Below are 13,772 nucleotides of genomic sequence, written 5' to 3'. Positions count from 1 at the left end.
CCAGAGCAAATGGACTAAAATGTAGGAATTCTAGGGGCGCCTGACGGGTTCAGTTGGCAGAGCATCGACTCTTGATTTCAGGGTGGTGAGTTCACAAGCCCCATGTTGGGCATAGAGTTTACTTGAAAAGAAAAGAAAACACTTAAAATGTAGGAATTTTCATGGAATTGGTGTCCAGGAGCATGGATTCTTTTCAAAAGCTTAGTTCAATCAGTTCAGCAAACATTTTTTGAATACCCGTTACATGCCCATCACTAAGGTAGGTGTCCTGTATGAACAGGTCACCGTCCTTGCTCTGGAAGAAGTCAGTCTAGTTACAAAGACCACTTTGGAAGTAGATAATTTACTTTAATTGAAATAGGTCATTTATTCACATGGCTCAAATTCAGAAGTTACAAGAGGGTGTGTGTACACCGTAAACAGGCTCTCCCAAGCGGCAGGTGCGAGCTTGCGTCCTGGCCCGTCTTTCGAGGCTATTTATGCATGTAGAAGCAAAGGCATGTTCACACACGTTTCCTCTTCTTTTTTCTCTTTTCACAGAAATGGCACTTTATTGCATCCTCTTCCATTGTGTGGGTGGATGTATTAGGATTTGCCTATAGCCAGTTCCTTATGTTTTAGGGCATCTAGGCAATTGTAACTGTAGGGATCAGGGGAGGTGGCGTGGTGGAGGTGAGCACAGAATGCCTCGGGAGCCCAGAGGCAGCTGTCCCGACAGTGAGAGTTGAGGGAGGCTTGTTGCACACACCTGAGCGTCCTGGGGCAGAAGGGAGAGGAGGCGGGGCGCTCGAGGCAGAAGGAACAGCATGAGCAAAGGCGAAGAGGCACCTGCCAGCAGTTAGGTTGTGCCTTGTGAAATATAAAATGGAAGGTGAGGGGAAGCAAAGTGTGCCTCGGGTTCCATTTGTGCGTAAGTTTGTGGCGTAAGTGTGCTCCTTGTCATTGACTTATTGCCGACCCAGTGTCATATAATCTGGAGCACCAAAGAGCAGCAGAAGGCTCGGGCTGTCTTCAGGAGTTTGCGGTCCGGTCCCAGAGAGGAGGCTGTTTTAACCGCAGAGGGTGTACGGTGGCATCAGAAGGCTCTGATGAGTGGAGGGGGTGGGGGGCCATCCTTGGAGTGTGGTACCTGGCCCCCCTGTGCCAGGCGCTGTGCCCACTCTGCTCTGTCACCATTATCCCACTGAATGCCCACAGTGACCTTCTGCAATGGATTTCTGTCCCCTCCCCCTGACTGTGAAGGCCACGTAGGTCCAGAGGGGTGGAGTCCCTGCCCCTGAGCCCAGCGTCAGGGACGTAGCCTGAGTTCTTTCCTCTGCTTTGGCACGCAGGGTCCCTTGTTGGTCTCAGTGGCCCTTGGCAGCTCTTCATCTACATGGGCTTTCTTTTCCTCTTGTGACCCAGATGGGTGGGGCTGACTGTGGCTGAGGGCCCCTTTTCCATGCTCTTCCCAGAGTAGAACTCGAAGAGGAACACCAATGACCTTTGTCTTCCCAAACCCAGGAGCACTTAGTAAGAGTTCAGGGAGGTGCCTCTACCCAGCTTCCAATGTCTATAAAGACTTTCTGACTATCCCATCTTTTGCTGAAAACATTTCTGGTCAGGCTTTCTGGCTTAAATTTGTGTCCTGTTTTTTTCACGGTTTCATTCATTTGTCAAGTATTTTTGGGGAGCCCTACTGTCGGTGCTGGTCTGGGTGCCGGGGACAGGCGCAGAGCCCTGCCCTGGCGGGTCACATTCAGCAGCAGCATGCGATCCATTAGTCGGTGTGCGGTGTGCTGGTGTACCAGTGCCGTGGAGGGGGCCAAGAGCTGGCTCAGGGCTGCAGCACAAAGGGGTGCTTGGAGGACTTGCCGCAAGAAGCAGGGGCTCGGGGCAGGCTTCTCGGCAAAGGTGCCATGTGAGGATGGGCTTACAGGTGCAAAAGCGAGCCAAGCAGCTGTCGGAGAGGGACAGCGGCACAGTGGCAGAGGTGCCCGGCCTGCCCACAGCCATGCCCTCGTCTGGCTTCCTTCCCTCCATTCTCCGTTGGCCAGAAGTTGAATCCGTGCATCCAGCAGAGGTTATTCAAGCCAAGCATGGTCATCTTTGCTGTGCAACTAGTGGTTGGAGACAGTGGACTGGAATGTCGTCCTAAGATAATGCAGGTTCATTGAATGTGTATTCAGTGTAGCAAAGAACACGACAAAGAAGTCTCTGCCTTTGGAATTGACTTTCAAGGGCAGGAAGCAGAAAAATTCCTAAAACTGTAGCAGAAACTGGCATGACTTTAACAGTGGTTTCAGCCCGAGGTGGGGGCCGGGGGAGGCGGAGGATGGTGGGCCAGATAATCCCGGACCTGCGCGTGCGGGTGGAGCCTTTTCTTCAGGCCAGCAGACGTTGAGCATCCCGCATTGTGCCCGGAGGCGCACGGGTAAATAAGACAGGAGTCCTGCTCCTAAGAAGCTTCCTGCCTCTCCGCTCCAGTTTCGTCTAGTCTGCTCTCTGTTCGTGCTGACGCCTCCAGCCTGCTCTCCCGGCCCTTCCCCACGCTCCGCAATGAGTTCTCTCTCCCTCCCTTTCTTACCCTTGCCCCCACTCCTTTGGTCTCGGGATGGGGTCGCAGGAGTCGCAGGAATAAACACTGATCGCCCCCAACTGCCTGGGACGTTTTCTTTTGCAGGTACAAACAAGCCGCCTCTGCCCTGCCTTCAGTGGTGCCTTGGGGTTGGGGGCAGCTGCTCTGTCCAGGGAGCCTTCTTGCTCCTCCCACACGGCACTAAGTTGTCATCCCATAGAGTAGGTGCGCCTTGCAGAGCAGGCCGGGCCTTTCTGGAAAGGTCTAGGGGTTCTGGAAATTAGGTGCCAGATGCAGTTAATTTCCTTGAACTAGCTGTAGACCTTGGCTGTTGTGGCTTCATTTGCATGAAATCAGCGGGGTGCTGACTGCTGTCCTTGGAGTAAGCTGGGGGAGAGCGCGGTGAAGGTGAACTGGCCACTCTGGGTACCCAGTACCGTTTTCCTTCAGTGTCTAATTTGAGAGTATTTCTTTTTGCAAAATTAGGTTAAGTGAAAAATGAAGGTTGGAAGTGTTTTCCATTAGTTAAATAATAAAAAACACATTATTGAATCAAAAAGTCTTTGACCCGTAAGACAATTTACATGTAAGAGAAGAACAAAGTCCCGTCAGAGGATTGAAGGTCGTTGGTTGCCAAAGCTGCTCAGGCTTTAAGCTTGAACACACGGTGAAATGTCTTCTGAAGCAGTAGGCGCATGCAGGATCCACAGGCCTTATTTGGATTGAGTCCCAACGTCCTTTGGTTCTCAGCAGAGCACGTAGTTGAGTTAAAAAGACACGTAGGTTGTAACTCTGCCTACGGTTTCCTTTGTCCCGTACTTGTCTTTGACTCCCTCCTGCCCGAGTGTGTAAAGGTGAAGAGGGTCCTCTCTTCCCTGGAGTGTCTCACATCAGTGGAGACTTAGGACCACCCCGTTATTTTTCTGCACTTCCCAAATCTAGAAAGTTGCCTTGCCTGGGCATATTCATTGGGGATATTTTGCCTTGTAAGGGTTTTATTGTGTTTTTTAAAAAGATCTTCACTCCACTTCCAATATAAGTCCTTCTTAAGAAAAGCTTCCTTTATATGTTATGAACACTTTGGCTTTTTTTTTTATTATTATTATTTAAGATATTTATTTGAGAGAGAGAGAGTGAGAGAGAGCACGAGAGCGGGGTAGGGGCAGAGGGATAAGCCAGACTTCCCGCTGAGCAGGGAGCCCCATGTGGAGCTCAGTCCTGGGACTCTGGGATCGAGACCTGAGCCGCCCAGGCGCCCCAACACTTTAGCTTTTTAAATTCACCTTGTTGGGGTGTCTGGCTGGCTTAGTCAGTGGAGCGTGTGACTCTTGATCTCAGGGTCGTGAGTTTGAGCCCCACATTGTGTGTAGAGATTACTTAAAAATAGTATCTAAAAAAATAAATTCACCTTGTCTAGAACAGTATTAAAAACAAAAGTCATCAATTTAAAAAATCCTGGATTTGTAGTTCTTAGTTAATGATGTTTGAATTTTCTCCTTTATCCTGAAAGTTTGTAAACTTTTTCTGTATTTGTTTAACCTAAACAGTTTCCCGTATTGAACACTGATGTTCAAGGAATGAATAGGAGTCAAGAAAAGCAGACCTGGTGGGAAAAAGCCTTGTACTCTCCTCTCTTTCCTGCATCAGAGTGTGAAGGTAAGGAGGCCTGTGTTAGGTCATTGGTTCATCCACTCATTCGGATTTCTAATTCATTAAGAGCAATACATTCTTTCACTATGAATAGCAGTCCGAAAAGCACTTACCAAGAGGCTTTTGTATAGCCAGCATTTGTCAGGCACTGGGGACACAGAGATGAGTGAGAACTGGGGCCCACCCTTAGCCTGATATGGGGAAAGGCATGGAAATACACAAAGGCAGGACCGACCTTTGCCAAAACCTGTTCAGGATCGCAGTGAATCGTGAGGGGAGTGGGGGGTGGGGGTAATCAGCTGTGGGGGGATCTTCAGGAAGCCGCCTGGGGGGTGGGGGAAGGGCAGACCCTGTGAAAGGAACAGCTTGCACGGGGGCAAGATGGACTCTGGCAACTGGGCCCAGCTGGGTTGTAGCTGAGGCCAGGAAGGCAGATTGAGGAAGGCCATGGAGAAGATGGCAAATTGGAGGGTGTCAGGTCCGGTGTGCGTTTTAGAACAGTTCTGGCAGCAGAGTGGAGAAAGGGTTAGACAGCTGGGGTTCTGGGCCCCTGCCGCGGCTGTCTGGGAGGCCCAGGGTTAAGGCCTGGTCTCAGGCCCTGCAGGGGGAGTAGGGGAGGGAACAGCACGGAGAGGTCTTGTTGAGGACGGGAGGTTTTGTTGAGGACGCCGGCTCCTCGGGAGTGACTTTCCATGAGGCGTGGGCAGCAGGAGGGGGTTGGGGGGTTCCGGCAGGGGGCAGACAGAGCAGTAGCACATTGGGTGAAGGTGATTTGGGTCTATGAGCCTCCCAGGAGGACATGCCCAGCAGCTGTAAAAACTCTCGAAGTCTGGGGAGGAGTCAGGGCTGCGGAGGGCGTGCTGCCAGCTCCCGGGCTGCCCTGGGCTGTGGCATCGACATTCTCTGCCGCTGGAGCTGGAAAGGGCATGTATGCCATTAGTTAGTATTCACACGTTCACGGGTCTGGCGTGTCTCCCGGTCCGTCTGTAATTAATGTGGAGCCTCGCCGCTCGCTGCCCACCAAGCCTGGCGCGCTCCGGTGCTCGGGACGCCGGCGCCTGCCTCCCTCCGCAGCCCAGCCTTCCCCCACTGGGGGGACAGCGGGGCTGTTTGCTTCTCTCTGCTCTGAGCCCCAAGAGGCCTTCCCCAGAGCCTGCCTTCCTCCTTCCCAGAGGTTCACTGGGTCAGAAAGAGAGCATAGAGCGGAGTCTTCGTTTTTAGCATCTTTATTCAAACCTCATTTATTAAAGACCTGTTGTTCTACCATTAGCTAATACCTGGCTTGCCTTCTGTGGTTTAGAAAGTGCTCCCAATCTTTCCTTTCACGTAGGCTGCACCATAGCCGTGTGAGATGTCAGCCTTGGTTTTCAGATGAGGAAGCTCTAAGACTCAGGTTTGACAGTTTGTCCAGAATCATGCATTAGCCGTCAAGTTCAGGTTTGTATCCAGACTGTCTTCCTGTGGCCGGAAGCTTTGCGCTCTACAGTAGCTATCTGCACTCAGTGCCCAGGGAGGCGCCAGGGTGAGGGGAGCACAAATCTGGCCTTGACGTAGATCCATTCTGTGCACCCGGTGAGTGTGCAGTCACTGATGAGTTAACTGGAATACAGGTAAGGGGGGCTGAGGGCCCCAGAGTAGTGCAGCCAGAGGGAGGGAGGGAGGGAGGGAGAGAGAGAAGGAGGGAGGGAGGGAGAGTGGGGGAGAGAGAGAGAGAGAGGGAGAGAGGGAGGGGGAGAGAGAGGGATGTGGCAGCAGGCAGTGCCTGGGGTCAGGAAGACCAGTCCCTGTGGGGGTTTAGTCTAGTTTTCTATCATTCGTTAGTAAGGAGTCAGTCCCAACCCTTAGCTCTGGGTCCTTGGTTTCTGTACAATCGCAGGTTGGTGCTGTAAGGGATGGTTAGTGCACGGTGCTGTTTTATTATGAAGTGGCAAATAGAGAAACTCTCAGTGGTAGATAATGGTAACCAGGCTTTGGAGTGACCTTCAGCTCACAACTGTGCATTAAATCCTTGCAGTTGCCCTGTGATGGTGACATGACGAGCCTCCCTCTCTCAGCCTGTGGGGGTGGGGACGTGCAGTCTCAGGAGCAGGTTGGCCAGGAAAACGAGTCGCCTCTTGCCTCCTCAGCAGGAGTGACTGGAGTCTCTTGTCTCCACCGCTGAAACTCCCAGCGTGGCTGGAGGTTAATAACAAGCAGATGCTGCTCCGAGTTAGGGACTGACCTGGGAGCTTTTGGCCTCCCTAGGAAGGAGGAGGGCCATCCCTTTTTACAGTAAGGCAGGAGATGGAGGCTCGGAGTGAGGCGGCTTGTCCAGGCTCCCTGCAGCGGGGTGGACATCTGGCCTGGAAGCCCCAGCCCTGCACTCTGCCACCTGCCGGCCTTGCTCTGCCTTCATAGACTCGTGCCTGCCTTGTGCCAGGCCCTGGGAACACTCCAGATGAGCTGATGTCCCAGCACAAGCGGAGGGAGTGAGGACACAAGCCCTGTGCCATTTGGGGCTACCTGCAGTGGGTGGTGCCCAGGCAGCAGCCCTGGCTGGTGCGGGAGCAGGATGCATTTGGTATGCCCCAGTGTGCTCGGCTAAGGGGAACGACCCGAGAGTGCGGGGGGGACAGGGTCCGGCGGAAGCCAGCAGCCGGAGCACCAGGGCCTTGTGCGCTCCATGCCACGACAGGTCTGTCCTGAGTGGCAGTCTCCAAGCTCACGCACTGGATTCTGAACATTTGGAAGGCTCATTGTAAGTGTGTGGGTGTTATTTTAGTCTTACCGAGAAAGCCCTGCAGGGAAACTGTATAGATAACAGTAAAGGGCTCGGGAGGCAACGGAGCTGGAGTCCGGGGCCTCTGTTGCCAGCTGGTAGGCCCGGGGCAGTGACCAGACCTTCTGTGTCTCCACTGTCTGTATTTGTAAAAATGTCTCTGTAGTCCCAGAGCCTGGGTTATTTTCATGAACCTGAGCTGGTAACTTCGAGGTCCTGAGGCAGGCAGAGCTAAAGATCATGGAGAATATGATGTGGCCAGCACCTGATGGTAGGAGGGCACAGCGGTCACTGAGTGTCAGTCCTGTCCTGTCCGGTGTCACGCGTGGGTAGCATGTCCTCTCATTGAACACCTCGTGGTAACTGGACCGCAGGCAACAGGAAACAGATGCTCAGTTGGGGGCATTACAGGACTTGCACACAGTGATTCAAAGCCAGGGTCCACATCGGGCCTCCCGGCCGTCTCCTCTCTCACCACTGTGTCTGCAGCTGCGTGGGGGGCTGGTCTGGATTAAGACTGGTGGGGGTCAGCTATGACTGCGCATCAGAATCACCTGGGAGCTTTTCAGACCAGCTCAGTCAGGATCTCATCTGGGGACCTGGGCTCGCAGACTTGGCTTCAGTGAAGCTCCCAGGGCTGAGAACCTTTGCACTAAATGATTTATTTGATTCTTTCCAGTTCCAGCTTCCAGTTCCATCCCCTTCTGTGGGCCGCTACTCAAACCACTACTAGCCTCCTTTTTCTTCCCTGTTCTGCAGACACAGGAAGGCTGTACTTAGTGCGGTGTTGACTTGGGAGGGAACGAACGAGGTGGTTACCCTGTTTTGTGTTCCCCGCTGCACTTCCCCGTCTGCAGTCCCTTTGTTTAGTCGTTAGATGAACACACACGGTGCATCGGCTGTCTCCCTCCGTATGCTCTAGAGAGCCTGGGCCTGTGTTCCGAGGGCTTACCCCACTACAGGCGTGAATATGTGTTTGTTGAATGAATGTCTCATGCTGGGATAACAGGCATGTGTGGGTTATGCCGGCCTATTTTTTAAAAACTCGATCAGCAGTGTGTTAGTATTTTGCTCGTGCATACTGGCTTGGCTGGTGGTGCCCGGGTCTACTCTTACTGAGTACTTAACTTCTCCAAAGGGTTGGTACACCTGACTGATCTGACTTCAGCAAAAAAGGAAACAAAAATGTCTGTTTCATAACCTTGTCTTAATGAAATTTCCCCCCCTCTCCCTCTTTTCCCTTCTCCATTCAAAATGATTAAGAATGTTATACAAATGCCAAGGGAGAGAATGGTATAGAAGAGTGTCCAGATGGTAAAGACATACCCAGTAACGACGAGCGTCTGTTAGATTTTAATAGGGTAAGTGGACTGTCCTCCTTACTAACTTACTAACGGCCACACCCCCTTGCCACTCAGGCTGGAGCCTGGGAGCCCTGGGAGCTCCGCCCACCCGCCTTCCCAGGTCAACCGGCTCCATGGCCCTCAGCCTCCGCCTGCATCGCCTCCCACCCCATCCGCTGACTACCAAGGCTTCCTGCTCCCCCGCCCCGACCCTCGGCCATCCCAGTGCTGCCACAGGGAATTTCTGCATACCAGTTGGACCTTGTCACTCCCTCAGAAGCCCTTGGGTGGGCACCAGCAGGGAGCCCTTCCGGTGCGCTCAGCAGACGGATGGACCCCACCGTCCTGTGCCCTCACCACGCCCAGCGTGGCACTCTGGTCTCAGCCCTGGCCCCAGGCCGCTTTCAGTTTCTGTACTACCGCCTCCCCACCAGGCCGTTGAGCTCCCGTCAGGCAGGCAGGCGGCCGAATCAAAGGAAACGTGTCTCTCTCCTCTGTGTCAGCTCAGGTCCTGTGAGGACTTTTCCCGCAAAGCACCCTAGGGTGTTAGCACCCGCAGCCCTGTCTTTCCCCCCTCGGTGAATGGTGCCCCGCAGCATACCCTGCTGCCGCACCCACGCCTGGGAGCCGCTCTCTGGCCCCGGGCCCCTGACCGCCCCGCCTGTCAGCCGTCGCCCCTCCGCCTCCTCCCGTCTCCCGCACCCTGTGCAGGCCGAGCGCCCCCTCGCGGGTCCTCCCAACACCTGACGGGTGCCGTCCCTGTGCCATTCTGCACAGACTCGGGACCTCCCGCCTGAGGCCGTGCAGACCTGAGCTGTGTGCCTCAGCTGGGACTCGGCGACTCCAGCTCTTAACCATGGTGGCCTTCCGTCACTGCACCTTGCCCAGAAAGGCCCTGTGTGGCTCTGCTGCCCCGTGCCTCCGGCCCCACATCCTCTCTTCTGCCCTCCGTCCTTGTGGCTGTCTTCTGCTTCTGCCTCGGGGGTCCCAACCAGGGATGCTGCTGCCATTTGGAAATGGGGGGTGTTGTTACTATGACTGGGGGGTGCTGGGTACTCTGAGGATGGGGGTGTTCCTAGTTTCTGTGATGGGGGTGTTGCTGGTTCCTGTGACCAGGGGGCGGGGGTGCTGCTGGTTCTTGTGACTGGGGAGTGCTGGTTACTGTTGGGGGGGTTTTGCTAGTTACTGTGACTGGGGGCGTGCTGGTTACTCTGGGGGGTGGGGACATTGCTCGTTATTGTGACTCAGGGAGGTGGGGGGATGTCGCTGGTTACTGTAATTGGCTGGTGGGGGTGGCATGTTTCTGGTCACTATGGGGGAAGGGGTCTTTGCTAATCACTTCAGGGGTAGGGGGAGCATTACTAATTGCTATGGAGGGGGGAGAGTGGTGTTGCTAATAACTCTGACTGGGTTTGGGGAGCACTGGTAGTTACTGTGACGAGGGAGGGGCTGCCATTTGCATTCAGTGTCCTTGGGGGACAGAGATGCTGACCATCTGGTGTGTGGGGGACAATCCCACACAGTAAAGAGTTTTTAGAACTCCAGTCCTGAAGCCCGGCCCCCAGGCTCCCAGGCAAGCTCTTGGCTGTACCTTGTACAAGGCTTGCTTCTCAGCCTTCAGGTGAGGATGCTTCTCAGAACTCCCTTCCCTGTCGCAGCTGTATGACGTGTGTGTGTCCTGTCTGCGCCACATCACCTGGTTTACACCGCAGCGTGCAGTTGTGTTGGTTGGTTGGCTTGCTGTGGGCTCTCCTGGAAGGCGAGCCTGGGGAGGACACGGCCGTGCCGACCTCCCTGGGGTTCCCGGTGCTCAGCCCAGCCCCCAGCTGTGGCCAGGCCTTAGACATTGGTTTTGTGCAGCCCTCACACGTGGAACGTTTTGTCCCAGGGACTGAACTGAACATACAGAATTAGGATTTGGGACCCTTTATGGATCACGGAGGAGAGGTGGTTGGGTTTGCTCTGAAGCAGTGCAACTCTTCATATTCTTTAGCTCTGCCAAGAAAGCCAGCGATTTGCCGTGTGATCTCTGTATATCAAGAGTGTTTCATGTAGCCCTTTTGGAAAAAAGTCTGGCTTTTGATCTGTTGAAAACTGTTCCTTTAATCCCAGGTGTCTTCTGTTTATGAAGCAAGGTGTGCCGGAGAGAGAGATGCCGGAGCAGAATCCAGTGGCTTCCGCAGAAAGATCTACTCCAGCGCCGGCTCCGGCTCGGAGGGCTCTGGCTCGGAGGGCGGAGGCGAGTGGGCGGACCCTGGCGAAGAAGAGCTCTTTTCTCGAACTCATCTCTAATCCTGCAGAGTAGTACAGATTATTTTTTGAGAGTGATATGTGATGGCAAATTACCCTTTTGTGAGGCCTGTTAATCTAAAGCAACAACTTAGGTTTCTTCTTCAATTAACTGATTCAGATCAGCAATTATCTTTCTCTTCTTGCTTATTTTAGAGTTGAGGACAGCTATCCTGTTGAAGATTTTTTGTTTTCCAAGCTGTTGAATTCTTGGCTATTTGAAATAGACTAGATTGTGTTGTCCAATCAAGAATGGGTGTGCATGTGCTTGTCTAGAAGCATCCCTGCTTTCCGCATCTTGACTGCAGTTGCTGTCTGTCCTTCCAGCTGCAGCCCGGTCACTGTCACCTTAGCTCCGCGGTGTCCGCAACCACTTCTGCTCTCCAGAGACTTGAGCTTTGGAACCTTTAGGCTTTGTTCTCTCAGAACTGGGATATAAATACCTACCCCTGCAATGGATCGGGGCCTTTCTCAAGGCAAGAGGGAAGCATGGGTGACTCATCCACGGTCTTCATTCAGTCAGATCTCATGTACATTTGACGTAGGAACCACAAGGGTGTGCTTTTAGAGACTTACAAAATACTGTGTTTTCTCTCTTAGGATTCTCCCCCCTCGAGTATCATGGAAGATACTGTGGTTTGTGATTTTCTTGCTAACTGGAGGAGCCAAGGCTTTTGGGGTGTGGGGTAGCAGAGGAGGCCGAGTGGGGCAAGAGCGTACCCCCAGCCTGTTCTTACGTTGCGGTTACTTTTACGCCAAAACACCCCTTCAGGGTTACTCGTGGTGAGGGTCTTAGTTGCAAATTATGATTTTCTGGTGACCTCCATTGAATCGAAGCCTCCAGAACTCAAAATTATAAACGTCTGACATGCAGTAAAGGCCACCTCGTCACCCCGAAGCAGCCCTGGCTGCAACAGCCAGCTGCTGTCATGGCCGTGATTCGGTCGAGCTTAGATCGCATTTTGTGTTGGAGAGAATGTTCTGGGCAAGTTCTGTGTGGTGGGCTGGGGGCGGGCAGAGACGTGCTTTCTCCCAGACCTTTGTGATGGCTTCATGGAACTCGCTTCCCGCTTCCCGCTTCCCGCAGGGGCCCAGCCGTCAGTCTGTCTCCTACAAGTCCTGCCCGCTCAGGATGGCCGCCGCCTCGGGTTTTCACGCCAGCGGGCAGCAGGTGGAGCTGCGAGGAGCGGTGTTTGTGAAACCAAATTGTTTTCCTATTTAAAAAAACAAAACCTAATGTGTAAAATCAGTTTAGCGTGTCTGTAACACCAGGAACCGCAGAGAAGTCTGACGTGGACGAGACAGCTTCGCCACGAATCTTGGCAGGTAGTGCATACCCTGTCCAGTTCACTAGCCGGGGGCTGGAGTGGCTGAGAAAGCCCTGGTTTGCTTCGAGTCCCAGGTGTGGTTGCCTGTGTCGTAACTGAGAACACAGACAACTCCAAGGCTGTGGAATCACCCCGGGTTGTGTGTGTCCTCACCATGAGAAACCTGGTGGACGGTCGGCTTGGATCTCACCACATGTCAGGGTTTGTTCTTACACAGCACATCTTAAGACACTTTAAAGTGTGTGTGTGTGTGTGTGTGTGCGCGCGCGCGCGTGTGCGCGTGTGTACGTGTGCAGGTGTGTGTGTATGTGTGTGCAAGGTTTATGTTGCTGTTATTTATTTACAGACTTTATAAGGTTTTATGTATTTTTCTTTCTTCCGGAGCTTCCTAAAAAGTGATTAGCATCTGCACTGAAATATAATTTAACAGCAAAGGCAAAAAAGAATTGGAAGTTGTAAATTCCTAAAATCACTACAGTGACGATCCTTCTAGAAATCGTTGCTTATGTAGCAGAGACCAAATAAATATATTTCAGATACAACCTTTAGCTCAGTTGATTTTGGACAGCTGCTTTTTATCAAGACAGGGCTCCAGGTGGCAGAGGCACCGACTTCCTCCCGCACTGGCCGGAAGACGGTGCACCTTCCACGGGGGAAAGGGGTTGGGTTATAAATGGGCAAGGGGATTGCCAGATTATGTATTTATTTGTTTTCATAGCTAAGTGGCTGAAGCCCAGAGGCTTTCAGCAACAGAGTTGAAAGTGTGGTTTTTAGTTTTGTGAATGGATGATCACAAAGAAAAAGCATTTTTTAAAAAGTTGGCAAAACGCTGAAACGCCCTGTGGTATGAAGCGCATTGCATATCTGTAGCACTGAAGTATCCGTTTTCCATTCCTGGGCTGAGATTTTTTTCCCCGTGGTTGTATTGTTCTGATTTTACGTACACCAGAGTAACTGATTTTTTGTTTTCTTGTGGAGTTAACACCAAATAAAAATTTCGAAAAACAGTTGGTTGTCTTTGTTTATCATAGCAAAGAATCTTTTGTAACGAGCCCCAGCCTTGTCTTAAGGACCTGGGTCAGGAGAAGATAGAAAGTGCCCAGGTCACATCATTCCAGATGAAGGGATTTAGCTCTCACAGGCATTGCTCAAGATGCTGGCATTCTGCTTTGCTGGAAAAGGAGGAGAGGGTCCTCCTGATAAACAAGTCGCTCCCCCACTCCAACCCTAGCTCCTATCTGAATCCTGCAAAGAACACAGCATTTTTGTCCATAGGTGTAGACAAAACTTCTTTTTCTTATGAAAAAAATTTATTAACAGGATCAGTGTTCATTGTAGAAAAAGAAATCAGTGTGTTTTTAAAATATAAGGGAAAACTGGGGCACCTGGGTGGCTCAGTTGTTGAGCGTCTGCCTTCGGCTCAGGTCATGATCCCGGGGTCCTGGGATTGAGCCCCTCATCGGGCTCCCTGCTCCGCAGGAAGTCTGCTTCTCCCTCTTCCACTCCCCCTGCTTGTGTTCCCTCTCTCGCTGTGTCTCTCTCTCAAATAAATAAAATCTTAAAAAAATATATATATATATGTATATATATATATATATATACATATATGGGAAAACTCCTCTGCACTGCCACGGCCGCCGGAGCTGGTGGCTGCTCCTGTCCGTGCCCAGCGCCTTCTAGACATCCCGCTGAGCGTGTGTCCAACTAGCACACCCTGTCTCTGGGCCGTGCTCCCCTGCTCTTCCGGACTTCAGACGCACGGCTTCCCGCGGACGTCTTCTCATGGCTGTGACTATGGGCCTGCCTCAGTTTCTTGTTTGTTTGTTTTAAGATTTCGAGAGAGAGAG

General features: G+C 52.4%; 1 protein-coding gene across 6 annotated transcripts in view; it reads left to right on the top strand.

Moving 5' to 3' along the window:
• Positions 1-12,932, top strand: part of KIAA0232 (KIAA0232 ortholog) — an 87,621-nt gene extending 74,689 nt beyond the window's left edge. For 4 of the 6 annotated variants that reach the window (XM_035726095.1, XM_027598431.2, XM_035726093.1 and 1 more), the window contains 3 exons: positions 4,105-4,213; positions 8,229-8,326; positions 10,421-12,932. In XM_035726095.1, coding sequence (XP_035581988.1) covers positions 4,105-4,213; positions 8,229-8,326; positions 10,421-10,600 — 387 coding nt within the window. In that variant the 3' untranslated portion in view covers positions 10,601-12,932. Of the gene's footprint in view, positions 1-4,104; positions 4,214-5,537; positions 5,849-8,228; positions 8,327-10,420 lie in introns of those variants that run through there. The other 2 variants (XM_027598434.2, XM_027598433.2) reach the window with 2 other exon arrangements.
• Positions 12,933-13,772: the final 840 nt, after the last annotated feature.

The sequence above is a fragment of the Zalophus californianus genome, chromosome 2 (genome assembly GCF_009762305.2).
Source record: "Zalophus californianus isolate mZalCal1 chromosome 2, mZalCal1.pri.v2, whole genome shotgun sequence".
NCBI lineage: Eukaryota > Metazoa > Chordata > Mammalia > Carnivora > Otariidae > Zalophus > Zalophus californianus.
Note: the sequence above shows the minus strand (reverse complement) of the source record. Positions and strands in the feature narration are given on the sequence as shown.